The sequence below is a fragment of the Bacillus rossius genome, assembly GCF_032445375.1.
Source record: "Bacillus rossius redtenbacheri isolate Brsri chromosome 9 unlocalized genomic scaffold, Brsri_v3 Brsri_v3_scf9_2, whole genome shotgun sequence".
Classification (NCBI taxonomy): domain Eukaryota; kingdom Metazoa; phylum Arthropoda; class Insecta; order Phasmatodea; family Bacillidae; genus Bacillus; species Bacillus rossius.
In genome coordinates, this window is record NW_026962013.1 from 32,062,549 (window position 1) to 32,089,482 (window position 26,934).

The 26,934-nt window shown below is 40.8% G+C and overlaps 2 protein-coding genes across 2 annotated transcripts; both read left to right on the forward strand.

The window, feature by feature from the left end:
- The first annotated feature begins 5,882 nt into the window (after positions 1-5,882).
- LOC134542900 (cell surface glycoprotein 1-like) lies at positions 5,883-8,922 on the forward strand. Its single transcript, XM_063387485.1, has 2 exons — positions 5,883-6,608; positions 8,914-8,922. Exons 1-2 carry the CDS (start codon positions 5,883-5,885, stop codon positions 8,920-8,922), a joined length of 735 nt encoding a protein of 244 aa, XP_063243555.1.
- Positions 8,923-9,527: 605 nt separating this feature from the next.
- Positions 9,528-25,911, forward strand: LOC134543182 (glyoxylate reductase/hydroxypyruvate reductase-like). Its single transcript, XM_063388074.1, has 7 exons — positions 9,528-9,877; positions 11,934-12,061; positions 14,423-14,612; positions 18,691-18,857; positions 20,534-20,698; positions 22,610-22,735; positions 25,682-25,911. The coding sequence occupies exons 1-7, from the start codon at positions 9,756-9,758 to the stop codon at positions 25,798-25,800; spliced, it is 1,017 nt and encodes a 338-aa protein (XP_063244144.1). The 5' UTR covers positions 9,528-9,755; the 3' UTR covers positions 25,801-25,911.
- Positions 25,912-26,934: the final 1,023 nt, after the last annotated feature.

The following is a 26,934-nucleotide window of genomic DNA, read 5'->3' on the forward strand; positions in this document are numbered from 1 at the left end:
AGAAGGCAAATGTGTCAAGGTTAATTATGTAATAATCATGTAACATAGTCAACGATTTTTATCTTGTATGAATTTGGCGATAGGGTGATGCTATCCCCCCCCCCCACACACACACACACACACATACGTCAGACCCTATACTGGCAGTCGAGCAATGGCTGTTTTCTGGAGCGGACATAACATTCCTGGGGGAGGGGGGAGGGGCCAACAACTTTACATCACTGATGGTCATTCTGATAGTTATAGTCATCACCTTTAACCTATTATTTTACTTACGATCCCTAGTTTCCCCAGATTATTTATGGTGTAGGGTTAACCCAGTCTCATAAACTAACTTAACTCCTCCACACTGCATAGTAGCAGTCACTATCATAAAGGACTGGCTGACTCCAGGGTAAATTATTGAATAATTCAACCATGCATACCTCTGCCGGAAACATTGGTGGGATATACCATCTCGACTTGAGGAGATTGGAACTCCATATCATGCCTAATAGATATATGAGCAGTTATTTCTGTTTCAACCTTTATTTCCCTATTGGGTTAGGGTTATATTTAAACAGGTTCGGGTGTCGGTAAAGCTCGCACAATAACTATCAAAATGTTCTCACTAGTTTGTGACACAAATACAGCATTAACATGACTCAAAATATTAAAATCACAATGAATAATAAAATACACTTTTGAATTACATAAAAAAACTGGGGTTCTACGACTTTCCACTTTCTGTAGGATGAGTATATGCCAAAATACGAACACAAAACACAACAGTACAAGTAGAATCCTAGCAGAAAGTTAAATGCACAAAGTTACTTTATGGTTACATTATTTAGAGAAAGGAAAACATTTTCATCAAGACCAACGCAGTTCTTGAGCTCCGGAACTAACTGGGGAGTAATGCGCTTGTGACTTTCTGTATCCACAAAGCATAAAAATATTGTTCTGCGAGGCTGCTTTTGTACACTGGAAAATGTATAACACAGTACGGTAACTTGACGTCGTCCGACCGAAGGCCACCCTAAAGCGCGACCTGCAACCGCCAGTATTCAACCCCGCTAACGGAACGCGCCCCTAGCCATGGCCCACCCGAGTCAGGCGAGCCACCAGCAACCAAGGTAGAACCCAGCCCCCTAATAAACAGACCGACATTACAGCCGACCACGTTGCAAAAACAAACACAGAATATTAAACAGTATTGCGTATAAATTAAAAGTTGATTAACGAAAGTGCGACATAGGAGTGCCCGGGCACTCACATGTGTAAATACGTCGATACGTGAGTGAGTGTCCCCCTGGCGGCCTTCTGCCTAGATTAGTTAATTAACCCATGTGACATAATTATTAACCCCTTGTGTTTCGTTATTAACCCCACCAGAGCAGTCCGGCAAGAGACGAACAGTCGCTGGTGTGGCGTATAATTTAAAGGACATAATTCGTAAACATACTAACTCTAAATGGTAGAAGGGACGAGTGATGTTAATTTAGCCTTAATAATTAATGTAGGAATTTAGCGCCCTTAAAATCTCTTATTAACGTGTTACATTAGAAAATAACGTAATGAGGTCAACCCTGGCGCGAGGGGCACCGAGCCTCGGCCGGACGCCATGACATGACGACAGTACAGCGCGACTCGTGGATGGGTACAGCCGTGGGATGGACAGTTCCCGGGAAAGAACCACGCACAACCCGTAAAGACGGAAATGGAGACTAGCACTACCGTGGTGAGCACTCGTCCGACCACCTGCACGACGTGCACACACGCCACACCAGGGGAACGCCACGCGCAACAGCCAACACCACTTGCCGACCCGAACCTCGTTATGTACAACCACCCCCAGGGTTACCAGGGCAAGTTCACACTACCTGAATTCGGTGGCCTCACACATGAGGACCCACGAAGTTTCGTGGAGAACTGTGAAGTGCGATTAACCCAGGCAGGTATACCTGTAGACGAGTGGTCGGGACAGGCCAGCGGACAGCTGCGAAGCACAGCCCACGAATGGTGGGACATATGGGGACGTTTCGGCATGCCGTGGGCAGAATTCGCCGACGCACTAACTCGCCGCTTTGACACCGAACAGGCATTGGTTGACTGCACTTCGGAGTTCTATGGCGAGCGGCAGAAAGACGGCGAAACGGCCGAACAGTTCGTAGCACGAAAACTACGTCTCTTCGCGCGCGTCAACCCGCACGCTCGACCCACGACAGCGCTACCCACCATGACGGCATTACTCCACACCGGCCTTCAGCCATTCATGCGTTGTTGTCGCCCGGAGTCGGTAGAAGAATACGTGCAACAGGCAGCGGCCATCGAGCAGAACCTGCGCGATCTTTGGCAACGGGGCACACCGGGCACGAGTCGGTGTGACGCCTCAGACATCACAACAGTGGGGAGCTGATACCCAGCTACCGACCCGACGACGAGCTATCAAGAACACACCCCAAACCGACGCAACACCCACCAGGGCGGCATCACAGGACGTCCCGGGGCTACCACTGTGCCAGCGAGGTTGCCCCAATCGTACACGCCACTGGCACAAAGACTGCCCATTGCCACCTCCTCGCGCGAGTAAACCACCGGGAAACGCCAGCCCGGGGGCGGACCATTAGAACCACCGCTCCCGGTTACTACGGGAGGGGAAAGAGCCCCCCAACTGTACCAGCTGACCCACCCCCGGGACAGCCTCCTGCGCATCCCCGTGGAGGTTGATGGGCGAGCCGCGGCTGCTCTAGTCGACACAAGGTGAGTCACGTATTCGTAGCCCCCCACCTGGTACCGCCCGGTAAACTTCAACCGCAACAAATGGAATTACAACTAGCCACAAATACCCGGCCAGGCCGGACCGTAGGGCGAGCGACACTACAGGTCAGCGTAAGGGGCTATATCACCACCGTGACCGCCCTCGTAGTCAAGAACCTCCCCGAAGAGATGGTCCTGGGGCAGCCCTGGCTGGCGGAGCAGGATGCCGTAATCGAGACCAAGGTCACCCTGGTACACATCGGCACGCAAGAGCGGCTAGTAGTCTATGCAGTCGGGTCAATACCCGCAAGGGCTAAGGAAGCCGTAACACTCCACCAGATACGTCACGTCACATTCGAGTACCGCGCCGCCGTAGACCGGGTGCTAGCAGAGCGACAAGAGATATTCACGGTGTCTGACCACTCAGACGAACTATGGTCACCGAGCACCACATACCGACCAAACACAATAACCCGGTGTACGAGCCTCCCAGAGGGTAGTGTTTCCGGGAGCAACGCGCCATCAGGGAACAGGTTGTAGAGATGCTCCGGGACGGTGTTATAGAACCGTCGAACAGTGGCTACAACGCCTGCATTGTACTCGCGCCGAAGAAGGACGGGTCACTGAGGTTCTGCGTGGACTTCCGGCCACTGAACACAATCACGGTTAGCGACCCGCCACCCCAGATCAGCGTAGAGAACGCAGTAACAGGACTAGGGCGAGCAACGGTGTTCAGTACCCTCGACCTTAAATCAGGGTACTGGCAGGTTCCCATACAGACCGAGGACCGCGAGAAGACCGCGTTCACCATCCCCGATGGCCGCAAATTCCAATTTCGAGCGATGCCATTCGGACTGAAGTGCGCCCCCACGACGTTCCAGGGGATGATGATGCGCGTACTAGAGGGCTATGTCGATCGCTTCGCACTGGCTTACCTCGACGATGTAATCGTATTCTCGGAGACCTGGGAGGAACACATCCGGCACCTCACGTTAGTTCTGGAACGCCTCGCTACCCACCACTTGACCGTCGCACACCACAAGTGCCACATCGGGACACAGGAGGTCGAGTTCCTGGGACATGTCGTGAGCGCCGCGGGTAACCGGCCACAAGCGGGCCACCTCAAAAAGATCGCCGAAGCCTAGGTACCACGAACGCGGAAACAGCTCCAACGCTTCGTCGGCCTGATCAACTGGCTCTGGTGCTACATCCCTAACTTCTCGAGGACAATAGCCCCCCTGACGGACCTCCTGTCACCCCAGTCACGGTACAGATGGAACGACCACGCCCAGCGCGCATTCTAAGAGGTTAAACTCGCCTTCACACAGTGCCACACGCTCAAGCGGGTAAACCCGGAACTTCGCCTCTACCTACAGACGGACGCAAGTACCCTCGGAGTGGGCGCGGTACTGTACCACGTAGGTCCAGACGGCGAGCGTGAGGTCACAGACTACGCTAGCGCAAAGCTCGGCTCGGTGGAGCGCCGATATCATAGTAACAAGCAGGAGTGCCTAGCCGTAGTCTGGGCCATGAAGAAGTACCGGCCACACCTCGAGGGAAAAAACTTCACACTTAGGACGGATAACCGATGCCTGACACAATGCAGGGCAGGAAGGGCAAGCTGATTCGGTGGGCCTTGTTTCTCCAATCATTCGATTTTGAGGTAGAGCATGTCCCCGGCACCGAAAATCAGCTGCCCGACCTGTTATCACGAGAACCCGACCAGAACAACGAACTGCGGGACGACGACGACTGGGACTCCATGTTACCACCAGTCACGCCGAACCCACTCGAACACGGTGACACGACGTGTAGCCGCCTCACGGCCGAAGCCAATGACGAGGAGGGACCGCCCAACACTGCTGCCGACTTGTATCGACGCGTATGCCAAGCCCAGGAGATGTCACCCGACACCGACCGCTGGCGTCGACAGATCCCCGCGGCCGAGCACGGTACCTGGCGTGTGCAGGACAGCGTAGTAATGACATGGACCCCAGGCAACCACGGCGACTGGCGGACCTACGTCCCCACAGAGGCGCGAGAGGCCACGTTACGATTCCATCACGACCATTACCTCGCCGGGCACCCCGGGACGGACCAGACCCGCCGCGAAGTGGGCCAACACTACCACTGGCCAGGCCTAACCCATGACGTCCGTGAATACGTACGCGAGTGCGAGGTCTGTCAGAGACGAAAGGCACGTGGACAGGACGGGGAGGAGCAACAACGGCTTAGGGAGCCCACCACCGCCTTCCAGACCATCGCGCTGGAGCTGATGGGCCCCTACCCCCGCACGCCCCGCGGGAAACGCTTCCTGCTTGTCGTGACTGACTTGTTCACGCGGTGGACCGAAGCGTACCCGTGCAGCAACATCAGGGCCACCACTCTGCTTCACATCCTGACCAACGAGTTTCTGTCATGTTGGGGCTACCCCCAGTCCATCTTAACAGACAACGCCAGTCAGTTCCTGGGCCGTCAGTGGAAGACCTGGTGCGCCGACCACGAGGTCGAACACCACACGACGCAGGCCTACCACCCGAGGGCAAACCCCACCGAACGACAGAACCAGGAACTAAAGGCGCAACTGCGCATACGACTAGGGGCGGACCACACCCAGTGGGACATCCACGTACCAGATGCCCTGTTCTGCGTCCGGAGACGCACCAACGCCGCCACAGGCCGCACACCGGCAGAGATGGTGCAGGGGCACAACCTGCCGCTGCCGGGGGAATGGACCACACACGGACCACCCCACCCGGCCGAAGATGCAGCCGACCGCGATCAGCGACGCACCGTCGAACACAGCGAGGCTCGGCAACGTCAGAGATGATACGCCCAGGAGATAACACCCACGACTGAGCACCCCCCCGCTCGCGGTGCGGGTAGGCGACCAGGTGTTTATCCGTGTGCACCCCCTCTCCAATGCGCCCCGCAACTACTGCGCTGGACTCGCCCCAAGGTGGAGCGGTCCCCACCCTGTACGCCGACGGCTCGGGAGGACCACTTTCCTAGTACGAACCAGCGGAAGACGGGACAGAAAGGTGCACCGCGACGATCGGCAGCTGGCCCACCTACCCGGGGAGAACCCCCCCGATGAGGAAGCAGCACTCACACCTGACACCGAGGGAGCACCTGAGGGGGACATGCCTCCCGAGACCACCCCGGTACGAAGACAAACTGGTCAGAGCCGACCACATACGCCCGTGTACGAAGACACGACAGCCACACCGGCATCAGAGGTAGCCGACGAGCCCAGTGGGACACCTACCCTCCAAGACGAGCCCCAAGGACCCCTCATCGAGTTGCCCCCCGACGCTGACACGGACGAACCCACGACTACACCAGGACCGCCAGAGGACGGCATCGGGGCACTCTCAGTCACCGAGCTCTCTGACCCTCTCGGCACCCCGACAGAAGACTGCGATGCTGAGACCATCCCCGTGGTGACAGAACCAGACGACGAGGCCACTGACCTGGGGCCGCCTGGCATCCCAGAGCGGGAGAGACGCCCATACCAATCTACGCCGTGCCCGGCCCCGGACGATCTACGGCCAGACGCCACCGCGTCTCCCCACGGGCCCCTGGGCCCAGGAGACACCCCAGGGAACCTTCCCCAGAGGTACCGCCGACCACCCAGGTACCTGGACGACTACGTACGGGAGAAGGCGCCACGGGCCCCCACCAACGTCCCACCACCCGGACATCTGACACGTGACGATCCAGGTCCAGAGTGCAGGCCCTACCAGCTGCCGGACCACCCCGGACATTCGACGTGGGACGATCCAGGTCCTGAGTGCAGGCCCTACCAGCTGCCGGACCACTCCGACGAACCGACACCCGGCTGTTCGACGTGGGACGACCTGGGCCCAGTACGCAGGACCTACCAGCTGCGGCCACCGCGAGCACCACCTGGATGGAGCTGCTGCCGAAGCTAGGTGCGCCCCCACATGGCGGGGTCACTAGCGGCACAAGGTCGGGCTTCTCGAGGGGGGGGGGGGCGTTTGACGTAGTCCGACCGAAGGCCACCCTAAAGCGCGACCTGCAACCGCCAGTATTCAACCCCGCTAACGGAACGCGCCCCTAGCCATGGCCCACCCGAGTCAGGCGAGCCACCAGCAACCAAGGTAGAACCCGGCCCCCTAATAAACAGACCGACATTACAGCCGACCACGTTGCAAAAACAAACACAGAATATTAAACAGTATTGCGTATAAATTAAAAGTTGATTAACGAAAGTGCGACGTAGGAGTGCCCGGGCACTCACGTGTGTAAATACGTCGATACGTGTGTGAGTGTCCCCCTGGCGGCCTTCTGCCTAGATTAGTTAATTAACCCATGTGACATAATTATTAACCCCTTGTGTTTCGTTATTAACCCCACCAGAGCAGTCCGGCAAGAGACGAACAGTCGCTGGTGTGACGTATAATTTAAAGGACATAATTCGTAAACATACTAACTCTAAATGGTAGAAGGGATGAGTGATGTTAATTTAGCCTTAATAATAATGTAGGAATTTAGCGCCCTTAAAATCTCTTATTAACGTGTTACATTAGAAAATAACGTAATGAGGTCAACCCTGGCGCGAGGGGCACCGAGCCTCGGCCGGATGCCATGACATGACGACAGTACAGCGCGACTCGTGGACCGGGGCGGACGCACATCCCACGGAGAGACATCATCCATTGTCTGCATTGAACTCACTTCTGGTAATTATAGTCACTTCCTCGAAACCTCTTTTTACTTATCTCTCCGTGCATACCCGGTCCAATTTTCGGTCCAGGACTTAATCCGGCCGCATAACTTTTAAAACCCCCTGCACCACACTTGGTCTGCGGGGTAGTTTCAGTATACGGTACGGGCCGCCTCCCGAACCACAGAACTTGAACTAAAACCAGACGCTCCGGCGCTGACACCACCCCGTAACGGAACTTGGGTGAATTTAGCTGTGGTCCGCGCTCCACTACAGTGGACGCGAACACTGCCTCGAGACATTGATATACGGGATTTGCCGCCTCCAATCGCCCTCACCCCTCTTTTGAGTAACCAGGCTCAGAACCGCCTAGTGCCACGCTAATACGTAATAATTAGTAATTTTGTGCGACGCCTTGAATCTGGAACGTCTTTAGTAAACTTGTGCAACGTCCCATCACGTAACATTTTTTTGTAAACTTGTGCCACGTCTTATTATGTAACTTTTTAAACTAACTTTGTGTAATTGTGTAACTTCTGTATTGTGTGACGTCACCCTCCGTACGACGTGGTGTGTAATCAGCGGTATTACACCAAACCCACAGTCGCATGAATAAATGACGCATGTCATTTGTTACACTACTTCAACACCTAATCAATTAACCATACGACTCCCAACCACCGCCAAGTAGGGAGCTCCTCATATCCCACGCAACACCGCCGACGATCCTAGTGGGCCATGCAGGGCAATCGACCCCACGATCCACCTATCGACTAGAAACAGAGCTAGTCTGGCGCCCACCCGGAAACACTACAGCGACAACAGCCATTCCTGCTAGGAGCCGCACCGGGACTCGAGCCCGAGACCCCGGACGACGGCAAACTATATAAACATAACAACTAGAGATTTTATGCCTGCACCCTGTTAAAATTACATACCTAATCTCTCTTCCTGCTTTATTATAATAAAATCCTTACACAAACAATAAGGCGATTGTCCTTTAAAAAAACAAATCCTCTTTTTTGTTTCTACATATCGCTTATGTCCATGCTTCGATATATAGAATATGTAGGTAGTGCTTGTGCACTTGTGAGTTATAGTCGCCAGTCACATGACCAGTTCTAAAAAATAGTGGGAGCTCGCAGACAGCTTTAGTCACATGACTATGGACACGAAAAACCTCAATGAGTTCTAATGTAGAGTTACGTTTCCAGATTACGAACCACAATTAACTTTCAATTTATGGTGCTGGCCGACTCCAGCAATGCACCAATCAAGCGAGACTGCCACTAGGACTTACTAATATTTCAAAAGTAATTTCAAATGGAGTGCAACAATCACAGTACTTGTTTATGTTTACCATGTGTGTGTAAATGTACCTGTTGTTTTGCCACTACCACACTATTATTCCGAGTAACCCCATGTTAACTTTTATAGGAATCAGCACACAATGCTGTGAGTGAGTAGTGCATCATGTGTAACAGGTAGCCTGATAACGTCATTATATTCTAACACCTACCAGCCTAGTGAACCATGCTTGGGGCTAACGACTAACAGCACTTGGTTAAACATAGTTCTAGCCTGGTGCCCTCCGAACAACTTCACCTCCAATTTACCTAGTAAGCACAAAGTTCACCCTTGATATCAAAACCAAGACCGCGGGTGAAGTTAATTATTCTATGGTACTATAGACCCCCGAACCTTTCCAAAAATTCATTCTTTCCATTTTCAGCTGAATAGGTCCTGAGTCTATGGTTATATGTTGGGCAACTAGTTATTTTTTGAACATTTACGTCACTACTTGTGCAGTTTGTTATATATTATAACAGAATTTACCGAGAAAAGTTCATATATATTATTACATTGTATTATAGGATATTATTTTATCGAATTATTGGAAAAACTCTGAGTTTTTAATTAAATGTTTTTGAAATTTTTATTATTTATTTATTTTTTTACAATCGTCATGACTAATGCATTCGTCTTCGCATTGTGTTATATTGCTGTCACTCAGTGGCTGTATTTAAATTTTATTCGGAAGTTGACTTCTAATAAGTAGATTGGAGGCTTTTTTGTGTCAAAAGCTTGGCACTACTGCTATCAAAAGACTAAATAAAAAATGAACAAGCTGGAGTGTGTTTGCGGAGAACAGTCCTTGAGATTTAAATTTAGTGAAGTTGAGCCTTGTTGCAATGTCAATTATAACACTAGTTAGATAAGACTTACATAATAGATAACAAGCTAGAGTGTAGCAAGAATATGGTTAAGATGTGTTTGAGTAGACGTGTCTTGCTTAGATGATACCATACATGTGGGCTTATTGTTGATGCTCTGGTTTGGGCGGAATACTTTGGTAAGAAATTTTGCCAATATTAGAACTAACATTATGAAAGTGTTTGTATCACACGAAGAAGTTCCTCAACCAGCTTTGGATTTACTCAAAGAAAGGTGAGTGCGTTACTATGCTAGTTTTTTAAAGTACTATTTATAATATAAAGATAAATTAACACAGATTACATGTCAATCTTATGCAGTAATATACCATATTATAGTAGCAACCTCTAAGGAATAGTTAATAGTTTTTTAACAAACATTTCGTACAAAATCATCAATCATATAGCAAAATCTTTTTCATTTTCGGGAATTTTTAAGAGTAGGTGGTCTGAAAAAAAAAATTATAAATTCCAAAAATGGTAAATTTATACAACTCTTTAAATGGAGCAAAAGTAACATAACTAACTGTTCAAACGTTTGTACAGTATTTTATGTAGATTCCTTAACCTAACTTAACCGACAAATCACATGATTTAACAGTATTTAAAATGTTGCTAACTATACCAACCATTCATATGATTTTACACTATTTTAAATGGTAAATATGTAGTTGGGCGGTATTTGCGAAAAAAAAGGTTAAAAATCCGAAAATACTTTTATTCTATGCTCTTTAACTTCCTCTTTTCAATAAAAGCGGCAGAGGTAATAAATTTCAAATACTTTAGGAGATATCAAATTTTTTAATTTCATCATATGTAGTTGAGCGGTATTTGCGAAAAAAAATGTTAAAAATCCGAAAATACCTTTATTAGATGCTCTTCAACTTCCTCTTTTCATTGAAAGCGGCGGAGATAAGAAATTCCAAATACTTTAGGAGATATCGAATTTTTAAATTTCATCACAATTATAGCAGTGCGTTCATGTGGCTTTCACCATTGTTTCTTGTTTATGAGCATCTATTTTTTTATTGGATAATGATGTCACGTGATTGTTCGTGATAGGCCAGAATTCAAATTAACCAATACGTGATTATTTACTTCATTTATTTAAAACGCTATTTAATTACCGCCTCCAACTTAGGCGAGTTTTTAACGTTTCTAATTTTAAAGTCTTATTTTTTATTGTTGCTAAAGTAATAAGTAACAAAAAAATTTTACGTGAGTTCTTTCTGTTCATCCTTTGTCCCGGTTTGTTATGTCAGGTCAGTTACATTATAAATACTTTAAAACTAAAGAACCATTGAAATAATTTCATATTATTTCTAATGTACGCTTAGTTTCAAAGCATTTATAATGTAACTGACCTGACATAATCGACCATTTTCATTGATTAGGCATTCACAAACACACGGCAAAATAAAAAAATGGCGACGGTCGAATGATAAACACAGGTCTTGTATGCAAAATAAGAACGGCGATATCTCCTAAAGTATTTGGAATTTCTTATCTCCGCCGCTTTTAATGAAAAGAGGAAGTTGAATAGCATCTAATAAAGGTATTTTCGGACTTTTAACATTTTTTTTCGCAAATACCGCTCAACTACATATGATGAAATTTAAAAATTCGATATCTCCTAAAGTATTTGGAATTTCTTACCTCCGCCACTTTTAATGAAAAGAGGAAGTTGAATAGCGTCTAATAAAGGTATTTTCGGATTTTTAACATATTTTTTTTGCAAATACCGCTCAACTACATATTTACCCAAAATTACAAATTGCTGACTTTTTTTAATTTACATATTTTACAATTTTTTGAAAATTAAAGAAATTAAGTCTCTATTATCCCTATAGCTGGCCTAGTTCAAACAGAACCTTGAATAAGCCATTTATTTCACACTCCAAGTGATTGCACTAGGAATTTTCTTACTTTTCCAGGATTTAAAGTAAATTTCCGGTCTTTTCCCTGACTACAGAATGTAAACACCCTGGTAAGGCTACCGGTAAACTACTTTAAATATTGCAGTGCTGTTTAACAGAAATTCAAATAAAATCAGAGACTTAAAAATTAAATTTTCAGAATTTTGTTTTAATTTTTTAAGAAGACTACTTATCCTAGAAAATTAAAGTGACGTTTGACGTACTTATCAGCGTATTTCGGGACAAGTGGTTCCCAGAAATACCATTTTCAGGATTTTTTTTTTCGGATCAGTGATTATTCTAGGAAATTACTAAAATATTTTTTACAACAAAACTTTTTTTATGTATCTGAAGATTTTTTTTTTTAAATTCTAGGTATGAGTTGGTGATATGCCCAGGACGTGAACCCACGAGAGCTCAATTATTGGAAAGGATTGGTAATGTTAATGCTTTGTTTTGGTTCTCAAAACATCGTATTGATGCAGAGCTGTTTAATATTGCAGGTGAAGTATCTAACTTGTTGCTGTAATTTTTTTTGTGTATAAAATTTGGCAATATTCCTAGCAAGCAATCTCTACTTAAAATTATTTTCTCTTAAAAATAATACCTACGTTATAGTAAGCATAAATTTTAAGAGTATTTTGTGAGTCAAGGGCATACTGTGATATTATTGCAATTATGAGGGAAGTTTTTGATGAGCGCCACCGTATGTTTAAGGGCACACTGACTTTTTTAATGACTCTCTTACAAGGCGTAACGTCGCCCATGTGGAGAACCAGACTCAAAATCATCCTTAGCGCAGTTACCATTTACCTACTTAGACGTGGCCCGCTCTCAGCGTCAGGCATTCTCACCTCATGATTACCTTGTGGGTGTTTAAGGCGTCCCTTACGCTTAATGTCTGCAGGTTATTTATTGGTAATAGCCTAGAACTAATACAAGGTTTCCATAAATTATATTTATTTCCATGTCACACTACACACTCTTATACATGATTCAGTTATAGCTGTTAATTAAACCTTGCGGGATGAATCCAGTTAGAGAGGAAGGGGCTCAGGGCACTCTTGATACCAAACAGAATTGTACAAGTTAACTTCAAAGTCCATGAAAAAAGTTAAATGTTATTAATTAAAGCAGTCTGCCACCTGAGGCAGGCCCTGACGATTTTAAGAAAATGTTTGATATACTATTCAGTGATGGCAAGTGAAGACTTAGGGTGCTGGCATGTCCTGCCTCGGGCAGTGATGACTTCAGACTGGACTAGAAGAGCGTGCTCACCAGGGCTTGTCAATGGTCTCACGCCAAGACAAATGTTACAAGTACCTATTTGAAAATGTGCCATTGGTATTAAAAGTTAAATACATCAAAACACTTGTACAGTTAAGGCCCGCTATGTCACTCCCTCATTATGAATTTTAAAAAATCAGTGCTTGAATATAATTTATCTAAATACTGCCCTTTTTGAGTAGAGGCACGTTGGTTGAGTGGTTAGGAACTTCACTTCCCACCAAGGCGACCAGGGTTTGATTCCCGGCTGGGTTAAATCCAGATTTTTGCAAGTGAGAAACGTGGCAGATGTTTTCGTGGCCTATGAGTTTTCTTTGGGTACTCCTGCTTCCTCCACCAATTCTTTCATCGCTGCCCCATACCTCATTTCACCTCACCTCACTTCATGCAACTTTCAGGCTGGCCGGAACAACAGGTGTGTCCCTAGGGCAGGCTCCTATGAGTGTCAGCTGAGAAAAAGCCATGTAAAGTATAGGCTCATCACAACATAATTGTACAATGGGAAAGTCAGGTGGTAAGCAAACTAAAGGTTGGAAAACAGGGCAATGAGACATTGAAATTTGCACATTTGTTCTCTTTGACTTCTGTGTATGTTATGCAATTATGAGACTTGAAAAAACAATCCTAACATTATAGTTAGAGAGTTTGTAGAAATTTTTAGTGCAGATATTTTGCCTAGTATCCCATTAGAATGTTGGCTCACTACTAAATTGTATTTCTGGTAGGAACTGTATTTCTGCTTGAACATAGAATTAGTAGAAAATAAACCAACACCTATAATAAGATGAAATTGTATACAGATATGCAGTCCACTCAATGACTTAACCTAAAGGGTGATTTTACACGATGCTGCTTCTGTTTGCTTGGGGCAGGCTTTTAATTTGAATTTGCTGGTGAAACTGCAAAAGACGTGGCTACTTTTATTTGCTGGTGTCTAATTCGCTGCTGTAAAGTTGATTATTTCCAACTTATTCAAGTGAGAAGTGCTGTGCCAAAACCGTAGCTGATGAAGCAGAGGGTGACTGTTGAGCAGTTAGGTACTGCGAGCATTTGCTAGGATGTCCAGCTAAAAACGTATAGTTTTTTTTTTTAATTGTTCTTCAATTCTGAATGTGGAATGCCTTCAAAACTTCCATTTCTGTACTCACACAGAACAATGATTTTGAGCTTGAAGAGCTAGAGAGCACAGCTCAACAGTGGCTTGCAGTACATCATCCTCTAAAACAATCTCACACAGAACTACTGTTCCCGCTAAACGTCTTTCCTAACTCTGATTTCTTCTTACATTTTTAGTATCATAAGGCAGAATTACAAAAGCCAGTCGCCCCCGCCCCCATCCATCTATCATCCATCTGTCGTTCTCATGTCCTACAGCCATTTGGATGGATCAAAAAATTCTATCTGTCCGTCAAAAGCTTGGCGAGCATGTGTCTAAAATGTATTTTCTAGTGCATGTACTAATATAATCTGACATTCATTTTGCTATTTTTAGTTTTTAATTAGAAATAATTGTGAAGACAACATTGCATGGACATGACTGTGGCTAACATACTACCCTTTACTCTTGCAACACACAGGGCCAAGCCTAAAGGTTATTGGCACAATGTCAGTGGGCTACAATCACATAGACGTTGCAGAACTGAAGAAGCGAGGCATCAAACTGGGCAACACGCCGAATGTTCTGAACAATGCCGTTGCGAACATGGCTATTGCTCTCGTGTTAGCAACAGCTCGGAGGATGCAAGAAGGCCGGCAGGCAATACTGGAGTAAGTGTTATAAATGTTGTTGTTGTTAACTGTTTGAGATAAAAAAAAAATTGCTTGTACAACATCACAAGTTGGCTTAAAATCATTGAATGGGCAAATTTTTTTTTATTGAGATGCCTTTGTGGCTTTATTAGGAACCACCAGATTGTTGATATTAAATGTGATTGTGTACAGTCCACTGTAGATATTTTATTCTTAAGAAAAATGTGTCCATAAGACATTTAATGTATACATATTTTGTATTACGTGTACATATTTTAAAAGTGTGGTAAATCTTAGGCCGGCCTGCACAGTCATGACTTAAGGCACAGTAAATTCATTTGATTAACCTAAAGATTTGTTTTAGATATTATATACATTAGATATAGATATTAGATAGATAAATATTACATACATTTAGATATTACTCACTTCACTCTGCAAGAAACCCTTAGCTTCTTACATTACAATGATTCAACTTTTAAACGCCTTTTTATGAAATTTGTCAAAATAAGACACTCTTTTCGCAGGCTTGTCCACAAAACCCATAGTTGATTTAAAAGCCCATTTCCAAGCTTTTTTCCCTCAGGTTTATGCATGGATCAGATTGTGTTTTGCATTCAATCTTGGATTTCTAAAGTTTTATGAGGTCTAGAGAATTGAGTGTGAGACCCATTTTAAAGTTATTATTTTATTTATTATTTTTTTTACAATGTTCCGGAGAGCATAGCTCTGTTTTGGAACTATACACGTCACTTTGGCATAATATGACACATCATTTTTTCATAACAATGCATACACACATAATAAGTTTCACAGGTAATAGCATTACAGCTGTACACTTAACACTTAAATATTTATCATACATTTAACAATCAGATCTGGCACAAATAAAATTCCGTAGTTAATTTAACACTTATTCATTATACATTATACTCAGAAAAATGATTATTTAATACAAACATCAATTTAGTTTTATGTGCTACTTGACTATAGTGAAAGTAATTTTTATTTTATTTTAGAGAAAATTTTATACAAATTTTGGGATACCTACTGTTTTTAAAAACTGGTAATTGTTTTGTTTATTTAATTTGTATTGTAATTTGTAAGTTGTTTATGATTTTCTTGTTTATTGCCAGTTATTTAGGTTAGTTTAGTTATGTATGTTTATTTTTGTTTTAATTTTACTTTTAATTGTATAACTTGTCTTTGGTTAAGTGGTAGACACTTAAAATAAGTCAGTAAATAAATATATATACTTTTTTAATTTTATAAGATTTGAATCTTGTAACTTGTAGTAGGGCCTATGTGGGGTTACGAGTGATGGCAAACAAAATGTTAGGTTACCGTAAAAGTAATTTTGGATATTATTTATTTTCTTACGTCCAATTTGACCATGATAAATTAAATTTTAAACTGTGCTTAAGAACAATTTAAAAGATGTTTTAATCACAAATTGAATTTCACCAAAACGTTACTTGAGTATAAGATAGATACAGATTTTAACTTCACTGGCCCAGTTTCGGGCTTCTCACAAAGTTTAGCAAACAGTATAATGCCCGCACAATCGTAACAACTGATATTTGATGATGAGAAGAAAAAAAAATGGCACCAAATTTTCAAGCAAGAGGTAATTAGATAAATATTATTGTAATAACAATTTGAATGTGTATTTTCAAGTGAGTAAAGAATGTGCTGCAGAAACGTTAATCCCAGCCTGTATTCCCATCAAACAAAATAGGTATATACATATTTTTTTTATGAAATATTTTACATAACATATATTAGTATCCTATTCATATTCTATAGTGATAAAATTTCATTTACTACCATTCAACACTTCTTATTGCCACAATTTTTATTTCCTTTAGTTAATTTCAACCAAACCAAAATTTTTTGTAGAGTTGATAGGTCAAATATTTTTACTTTGTGCAATCATTTAGAATTTTGCAGCTACTATATGGGACCAGTTTGCCAGTAATTGAAATGATTTTTTCTAAATATTCTACAAAGATTAAGACAAACTGCTTAGACATTTTAATGAACAATGTATATTCTACATTTATTATGATTTAAATCAATATTTTAGTCATATGCCATTGTTAGTTTGAACTGTAAGACATAGGATAGAGAAAACTTGAATAATGGACATAGAAAAATGAATACACAAACACACAGAAAACAAGCCAGAATCATCTGATGTTAAATGTAAAGGCAGCACAGAGAATTCCGTGGAAGGAATTTGTCAGAACAGTATCACAGCACCAATGAACACGGTGGACTGATGACAAAGACAGTTGTCAAGACAAAACAGTTGCGATGTTTCGGGAACTGCGATATGTTCCTGTCATCAGACACAAACAGAGAACCTTGTACAATCACCTTGGACAACACAGTGACATACGACCACATTGATGGTAAAAACAGTTACAACAGCACACACACACAGTAAGCTTCCTGCAACTGACATGTGTTCCCATCATCAGGCACAAACAGACTATCAAACACTGAAAAACAGGTTTTTTTTATGTTTTTGACCCCCTCTTTTGTTGCAGCCAATGACAGGCGAGCACTCCTCTGATTGGCTGTGCATTAAATAGCTGATGTTATTGGCTGGTGTCTTTGCTGTCTTGCTGTGAAGGTTGTTAATTTTCAATTATTTTTTTTGTGGTAAATTTGTTTCTGTTTCAATTAGAACTATCAATATTTTTTTTAAATTCAATACTTTGTAGGTTGATAACATTGATTGCTAATGATAAATGGTGATTTTTTTTAGTTTCCTTGTAGTTGTGTGTTCTTCCTTTATGAGTTGAGTAGCATTGTGCCAGAAAAGATGGAGTCAAACATATAAACCCCTGTTTTCCAGTGCCCAATATCAGTCTGTTTGTGCTTGATGGTGGGAGTTGAGTAGATGTCAGTTCCTGAAACTTCACAACTGTTTTGTCACAGGAAGCCTTCACTGTTTGTCTGTATTGTCGTCATTGTGTTGTCCAGAATATCTGTTTGGTGTCATCGTTGGGTTCATCTGTTTGTTCAAGGTTGTTGTTTATATGTATTTATTGTTGTTGTAACTACAATTGTCCTGTTGTTATCAGCCTACTGTGTTTGTCTGTATTGTAATAATTTTCTGACTGAATTCATCGCACTGAGCTTTTCAGGCATTAAAATTTGACATCAGCTGATTTTGGCTTGTTCTTGGTATGTTTATGTATTAATTTTTGTTGTGAGTTTTTGAGGTTTTTCTGTGATATACAGGGCAAACCAGCAATGACAATGTCCATAAAATTATTTTAAATCAATCTTTGCCATTACAAGAATCGTTCAAAGAATGTAAAACAAACGCTGAAACGATTTATATGTGATAGGTACAGCTTTTTTATTTTAATTTACAAGAACTGTACAGTTAGCGTATGGTGCAAGGGTAGGACCGTACGTCCGTACACACAATGAAATCACCATGCAAGTTGGGATCAAGACTGCATGGTAGGCAACACTTGAGTGTGCATAAGTCACACTGCTGCTAGAACATGAATCAAACAAGTCTCTACAGGCTTTGTGTATAGTGGAAGAACACCTGTGATTAGCCAATTATTTACTCACAATGAAACATGCTGGCCCTGATTTGTCTTTATTTCAGTAAGTTATTATCTGTAATAGGCTTGTAATAATAACTGGTTACTCTAAACCATCTCAAAACTTTTATAAAAATGTTTTTTTTAGAATATCTTCTAAACGAGAGGTAAAATAACTCTTTTGTCTTGCAGAACTTGATGTATTCAAGACTCAAAAAAGTTAATACAATCCAAAAATTAACAATTTTTCAAAACTGTAAAAATGAATTGCATAAAAACCCTATGAAGTAAAAATATATATATATATATATATATATATATATATATATATATATATATAATATACATATTCTTGTTTTTTATCATTAGGGAGAATGGCTCCTGAAAGTTTCATTGAAATACTAATGGTTGACTTGGCATGGATTAAGCCGGTTTTGTTGTGTGAAATTATCATGTGATGTTTATAATATTGCTATTAATACTTTACGGCTCTATATGCATGTTAACTTGTGCACATATTTTCATAGTGACGTTTGGGAGCTAACTCGACCGCAGTGGATGTTGGGACAGGATATTGAAGGCTCCACGGTAGGCATTGTGGGGCTCGGTAATATTGGCCAAGCTATTGCAAAGAGACTTAAGGCATTTGAAATATCCAGGATTCTTTATTGCGGTCATAGGCCTAAGCCAGAAGGTAATTTTTTTTTTTTTTGTATTTGCATACTTTCTGTGAGAAATGTCTGTATTTGAGCATTGCTTTTGTGTTTCTTGATTGATTGTTACACTTGCGATTGGGATTCCGCCCAGTGGCAAGGAATATCCCCCCCCCCCGCCTTTTCCCAACTCACCCTTTTCTGAATCCTCTTCTTACATCCAGTATCTTTCCCTCAATCCTATTCCACTCCCGCCCCGTCCTCACCAGGAATACTTGCCTTCCTCTTTCTGTTCTTCTCCACTCTTTCTGAATCTTCCACCTATGATCCCTCCTCCCTCTATACACCACTTTGTTCAACCTGTCTCCCAGTGTCCCCTCGCCCCTTGTCACCCTAAAAAACTTTACCAATCTCTCTACTTTCCTCCTTCCATGTTTAGATAAAACTTAAAAGAGCTAAAATATTGTGCTTTCTTTTTGTTTTTTATTTTATCATTTGATTAACTTCTGTTACGAAAAACTTAAGTTTTTTATGGTTTGAGTTATGGACAAAATTGCATGGGATTTTCTGTTTACATGCTTTGAATGCAGGCATTTTTGTAATTCTCTTAAGTTCCATCGAAAAATATGCCTAAATTTGCCAATATTGTTGAGGATTTAAAAATATTGTACTATTTCTACGTACAAGTACTTACATAATAATAAAAACTAAACATAATACAAAATATATCTAATGTTTGCAGGAACATACAGATTATGTTAGAAAGCTAAAAATGTTTTTAAAGGTGATTTCCACATGATTTATTTAAGAGGACTGATAACAACCATTTATATTTAATGTGCGACTATAAACTGAAGTGAGGGGTCAAAAAAAATGCAGATTGGCAAATGCCTGCTGGAAATCAAAAAATTTTGACTTCCAACAGCATTACTTTTTTTATTTTGGAACTTTTTCGTGACCACCCTTTAAGTTTTGTGACTTTTGTGACCTGTAAACACCCTGGATTCCCAGGGGGATCAAATTAGGATTTTTGGCAAGTGGAAAACATGGTGGATGTTGCTTTGAGCTGGTGGGTGTTCTCAGGGTGATCCCGTTTTCTCTCCAGTGTATTCCGTCAGTGCTTTATTCTCTTCTCATCTCATCAGAGCTGTCGAGAGAAACTAAGGGCTCTGGACAAACATTTTGTAGGGCCGTCTGCCAATTACTTAATGTGCGATGCTTTAAACCCAGCAGTAAAAAAAAAAACCTGTTTAACGTTATCTGGTAAAACTGTCTTACTTGTTGGATTCCAATGAGTTTTATTAGCAATAGACTTGTAATTGTTGTCCTATCAGGGTAAACACAAGCATAAAGAAATATTTCTGAACATTTTGCCCTCCTCTTCCCTTCCTTACTTGACAGCCCTGCATCTCATCACCTCTTTGTAATGACCTTGATGTTGATGACATGTTCAACCAAACTCATCATGTTTTGTAAATTATGTGTACAAGATATGTTTTCCTGCAGAGCATTGTAAGAGCAGTTCACGTGTCAACTTTGCCACCAAAACAATCACAATGTTCTCTGTAGTTAGAACTGTGTTGGCTGGACTAGGCTGCTGAAAGTTGTTGTAGTCTTTGTATTTTTATGAATTAATTGAACGATTTTATATTTAATAAGCTTTATTTAATGACATAACCACAAGCACTGCACTAACATTAATATTGATCTGTTTCAGCTGCAGCACTAGGTGCTGAATTTGTTTCGTTCGATGCTCTGCTGAAGGATAGTGACATTGTGATCATTATCTGTCCCTTGACAGATGAAACACGAGGAATGTTTAATAAGGATGCTTTCTCAAAGATGAAGAGAACTTCGATACTTGTTAATGTTGCACGTGGAGGTAACTAAATGCATGAGTGTTGTAATCTGTCAAACTTAAGTACTATACTCATGTAAATGCAATATGTAATTTTTTGCAGTAGACTAGTTGAAATAGTGTCAAGAATGGTTTTCAGTTGGGTGATGTATTCATAATATGTGAGTGGGAGTGAGTGAGGCTTAAAATATTTTAATTGCCACAGAGGACTCAAAAACTATTGTACTAAACACAATTATTTAGCTAGTAGCACCAGCTTCCCGCATCTGAGTTGGTGTGCAAATTGTTTTCAAAGCATTATTCATTGTAATAAAGATTTTATTCCTTATGTCAGGGGTGCCCACAAGGGGGGGGGTAACGATGCAGACTGCGTCATTAAAATTTAAGGGGGGGGGGGGGTGGTTAAAAGACGAGAAAAATGTATATATTATTTACATAATTATAGCTTCTAATATGAAAATACGTTTCTGGTGCTTTGATAATTGAAAGGGATCTTGTAAATCAAATTGGCAACCCCGCACTTTCCTCAACAAAAGCAGTTTGGCATCTGTCGGTTCAGGATGGAAATATTACCTGATATGACCAAAATTATTATTAGAAAATCAGTTTTAATTAATGTACAATGTGATAAAATATAATACTAAAAAAGTATAATATTATAAAATAATTGAGTAAATAATTAAGAAAATGGTCTAAAAAATTTGGGGGGGGGGGGGAGGGGGGTGAGTCATAGTGTTTGGGGGGTGTGGGCACCTCTGCTTATGTGAGGACTTGAAATTTATGGTATCAGTTAGTTGCTTTTTCATTTGATCAGAGATTTTTGAAACACTTTTTATTATTAGCATGTGCTGGCTATATCCGAGAGTTTGTGTGTGTCTACATATTTATTAGTCTGTGGCTAAACATGCCTGTTTTTATTTTGTTAGTCTCTAGTTTTCAAAATCTTCAATCATAATCATTTATTTAAACAAAAAATTAAATTCATATGTACATTCAAATTAATGAAATACACTTAATGACTGGTGCATACTGAATAAACATGTATGTACCTCACTGCATCAAGCCTGCTAACTGCAGCGTTATGGTAAGATTTTCAGTTACAGAGATTCAAAGTTGTTTGTTAACCGCTCTTGTTGTGCAATATTGACACAGTGATTTAAGTAGGTACTGGCACCTGGATATAAAGTCATTGAAATGCTGAGTGCTTGCTCTTGTCTCAACTGATATGTAGGGAGTAGACTTTACACATTGTAAATACTTGTCTCACCTTGAGATGTTGCTACCTTTTTCTATGCTCACACATAGATTGGTATATACTGATGTAAAATCATATACTACTAAAACATGCTCATAACATAATACATTGTTTAAAAAAGTTTTTTGATATAACGTTGTGTCATGTTAAACAAATGCCCAAATCCACTGGAAAAAATAATTCCAAACGCAAGCAGCTCAGTCAGTGCCAGATTACGGAATGTACCGGATTAAACAGTGCTGACTGTACATTAATGAGAGTTTTGTTTTATCAGAGATTTTATTAATGAGGTTTCACTGTATTTGTTTATATGCAAGAAATGTCCTTCAAGGGTTTGAAACATGGTTACACACTGCCTCATACCAGAAACATAATTATTATAAGATTGCTCATGAATTCACAATGCTGCAGTTTTCATCTCCATATTTAATTACTTAATTGACCCTGTGGGCCTTAGCACAGGGATAAAAATAAACAAAACAAAAACTATGTAAATTTTTAAAATTCAATTGCATGAAAATTTCATTGCTTAAAAAACCTACAAGTTCAACAGTGTTTTACACTAGTGTTAAACGATAAATTTATAAGTGCATAGAAGGCTCTGGTTTTTTTTTGTATTCTCTTTTTATGTAGCTCAAAATGGTGCATTTAATGATGAGTGTGTTTGTTGGTTGTTGCAGAAGTAGTAGACCAACCAGCTCTGATAGAAGCGTTGGAGACTGGACAGATCTGGGGTGCAGGGTTGGACGTCATGTATCCCGAACCACTACCATCTAACCACAAGTTGATGACACTTAAAAATTGTGGTAAGTAGTTGTAAAAATATGATAAAAAATTTAATTAAAGTGGGTTACTGGTTTATTTTTAAAATATAAATGTATATATGTTAAGTAAAAGTTTTGTAACAGCTTGTGTAAAGAATGCAAATCTGGGGCCTATTCCACCAATAAACTTTGCAACTTTTCACTTTGCACTTTGCACTTTGCACTTTTCTTTCTTACTTCTGTTCCACGAAAATTAGAATTCGCAAAGCAAAAATTGAAAAGTGCAAAGCGAAAAGTGCAAAGACTTTGCACTTTTAAACGTGTTTCTGTTCCACAATAATCTCTCTCTGCATAACTCATCTATAAATATTTGCAATGTTTTCAGAGGTTATGCAAATATTATTTTGCTTTTGCAGTTTAACTTTTTATTGTGTTATCTTAATTAAATAATTGGTTTGAGGTGATTAAAAGTGTTGTTTGTTATAAATTTAGTATGTAAGTAATTATTTAATTTAATGTGGTTGAGAGAAATGAAAACATAGTAACATAAACACATAACCTACAATAGTAAAAGAAGGAAAATGATGAGGCGTATTTTATTGCATTCAAGTGATGAATATGATGAAGATGACAGAGTTCCAGTAAGGAAAGTGTGCAGATTAAGAATAAATTTCATGATTGACAATGATATTCATTTTAAAGAATGTTTTAGGTTAAGTGCACAACAAGTTGATGTTCTTTTGAGTGCTATTGGGCCACACCTCTAGAACATTACAAATAGGAGTAAATGTATATCTCCCAAGCAACAGATACTATTATGCCTACATTAAATTTAAATTTAACATCATTAAAATACTGGACATCGTATTTATTTTTCCAAGCACTGCTGACATAAAAATAGTAATTTTGATAAATGTTTTCGACACTTCCATAACCCCCACAACTGATCTCTGGCAAATGTCAATTTCTTATCAGCCCCCGCAAGCTGAAGCGATTGTGGTTTTAAAAGAACGTCAGTCCATTCCTTCTCCTTTTGTTTCTGTGTTACTGTGCTCGAGAAACTTATAAAAGAAAAAAAGATATATTTTTTGCAAGTTCTAATACTGCAAACGTTTTATGCACAACTTCCATTTTCTTACTCACCATGCACTCTATAACCTACAAACTAGGCAAGAATAATGTAAACAATAAATAACATAACGCAAAGACTTTGCAGAATGGCTGTAGGAATGCAAAGAGGTTAACAATTTTGGTGGAACACATTTACTTTGCACTTTTCAGTTATATGCAAAGTGTACAGTGAAAAGTTGCAAAGATTATTGGTGGAATAGGCCCCAGATGTATTTTTCTCAGTATTGGTGAAGGTAGCAGAGTGATGAGATACTGAATTTTCAGGAGCAGGCTTCATGCAATTTTCATTTTTAAGGTCCCTTTTAAACAAAAAATTATTTTGGATAAAAGTTACAACGACCAAGAAAGTACATTATAAGGCATGGGTGTTACAATTAAAATGATATGCAAAATTTTTGTAAATATTAACACAGAAAGTTAGTTAAAGTTAGGGCTACCACATTGTTCCTAGGCTTAACGGTATGTGAAACATTTATGTCATGGGATGCGCATGCTTATAGGCTAATGCTATGATATAATGATGGGTGCCACCATATAATTAAGGGCATACTCGCATACGTAATCAGAAAGACTCTTAAGAGTCAGGGCGTGATTTTGCCCGTGTTAGGAACGAGACTCAAATGAAACCCCATTTAAAATTACCTCAATCCTAAAATGCCTGGCTTGTTCTGTGCGTTGGACACGTATATCGGTGTAGTTACCTTGTAGGCTTTTACAGCTTACACTTACAGACTACAGAAGACATGTAGTCAACAACGAACTCAAAACCATACTGTAACATGTTTTATTACACGTTCTTACCTACACGTCCTAGTTTCATATGGATATAAAACTGTTTAAATGACCAGTGGTACAAATATTTATTGGTGAGGTTCGGTCATTTTCGTGGTGTTGCTCTCAAAGCAAGTCCCTTGACCACATCAATTTTCAGACTAAAAAATTAACACTTAAAATGTATTCCTAGTGTATTTGTGCAAGATTTATGAGGGACACTGTTAGCACAGATATTAAAAATGTTTAAAATGTTAAAATCGTGTAGGTAAGAAGTAAATAGTACTTGCAAGAGTTGAAATTCAAAAGGGAAAAGTGCTAAATACTTGACAAGGAGAAAATTCTCTCTTGAATATCACTAGACATGGTACTTCCTAAATTCTGATAGAAAAAAGATAGCAACAAAGTTAGCTGAGTTTTGAAGATTATTAGGCATGGCATATATGAAATTTTAATGGAATGATTATTAACTTTAGAGTCTGGACACAGTACCTTTTAAATGTCTACTAATTTTGTAGTTATTTAAATCTAGTCTAATAGTGAAAGTAGCGTGACCACAGCCAATCTGCATTGTCGAAAGTCAAAATAGTTTTAATGGGAATACCAAAAAAAATAAATTCACAGTACAGTGGTATTTAAAACAAGTGGTAAAGAGGCTGCTCTTTAGAAAAAAAAAAGATCAGTGTTGGTCTTCCTCAAAGAATCACTATGAAAAACGTAACCCTCAAAATGAGAATTTTATCTGCTATAAAACAGGAAACGCTGTGCTGAAATGGAAACGAACAGTAAATATAAACTCTTGATTGAACTGAAATCGCCGAAGGTGCAGTAATGCGACCTGGCGGCCAGGGTCGACAGCCGGAATACACCTTGGAAAAAAACCTGAACAAGAGTTGCTCGATTTGTCCTGGATTACAGTGTGTGCCAAAGCATGGACCTTTCACTGTAAGTATTTAATTTTAGCGGGTGCAATCAGTTAGTTTTTTTTTTTTTCTTGGCCTTCTTCATAGAGCCTGTCCAGTTTGACTAGCATAAACGAGAATCTTAGAAACTTTATTTTATGCTCTTACCGTTTTGTGTTTGCAGTTGTGGTGCCGCACCTGGGCAGTGCCACCCTCAAGACCAGGACGGACATGGCCGTGTTGGCAGCGCAGAATATAATTGCTGGGTTGGAGGGGAGACCACTGCCAGCCCAAGTTGTTTAAAGTTGTGACAAGTGGCCTGTGTATACTCGTTTTGTGTATTAAGAGTTTTATGAGGTCCTGTATTGTACGTGACCTACGTTGTTTACAGAGTATAAAAGAACTATTTTCTCACCTCGGTTCACTGATTATACTGTTTGTATGGGGGGCTTTAAAGACGAAGAACCTTGGAAACAATGCACATGCATAATTTAACAAAGAATTCCAATTTTCGACAGTATGAGAAGTTGTGATAACACGTATCAGTGGCTATTATAATCTAAGTCAGCTGGGGGAGGGTTTGTATGTATATTTCTAGTGCAAAAGTCGGGAATGATCACCGCCAATCATTTAGGTGCTGTTATTAAAACCTCTAATTGCACAATAACTCCGAACTGTACTGCTAAAAGCCACAACAGCCTTCAAATTGAGGGCTAACACAATAAATCAATAGATTTTACATACAAAAATGTACCCACACCAGCAAAAAAAAAAATTACTGAAAGTTGAGGTGGGAGAATTCATTGGAATTTTTATCCCAAAAAATATATTACTAGTACTTATTTTATGTAGTTGGTAGCAACGCATATATGAAGCACGCATCTGCTTTACTACTCTACAGGTATTTTGGTATGTCTGGGACATTCCTGAGTCCGCAAGAAGCAGTTAACCCAGTCCGAATAATGACAAACCCCTGCCTTGGCAGGAACAATCAGCAAGCTTAGGCCAGTCTGTGATCTTCAGTCTTTTTAGAATCAAATGCTTATGGTATCTTCATCAAGTGTGTCATGGGCTGCACACTATCATTTCAGTGACTGTTTTTTTTTTTTTTACACAAATATTTGTTTGTCCTTATTTTGCTTGATAACAAAATTAACAAATAATTCAAAATACTTACAAAAAATTAAAAATATATTTATATATTAGTTTCTTTAGTTCTGCCGACCAGTATTTTTTGAAGCTTGTAAAATACTGAATCTAAGACATGATGGTACTAAATTACATCAAAACATAACAAAAGAACAGTATTAAAGTTTCTTTTCCATTCCATTAAATTTATATTGCTCTTTTAATAAATTAAACAAGTGTAGGCTATATTTCTTGTATCATTTATAACATGCATCCAATAAACAGTAAGCAGTTGCTAAGTGCTACCAG

Coding starts and splice junctions, on each gene's coding strand:
- LOC134542900 (XM_063387485.1), top strand. CDS start 5,883: ATGCCTCCCGAGACCACCCCGGTACGAAGACAAACTGGTCAGAGCCGA.
- LOC134543182 (XM_063388074.1), top strand. CDS start 9,756: ATGCTCTGGTTTGGGCGGAATACTTTGGTAAGAAATTTTGCCAATATT. Junction 12,062..14,422: donor AGAGCTGTTTAATATTGCAG/GTGAAGTATCTA, acceptor TGCAACACACAG/GGCCAAGCCTAAAGGTTATT. Junction 20,699..22,609: donor TGTTAATGTTGCACGTGGAG/GTAACTAAATGC, acceptor TGGTTGTTGCAG/AAGTAGTAGACCAACCAGCT.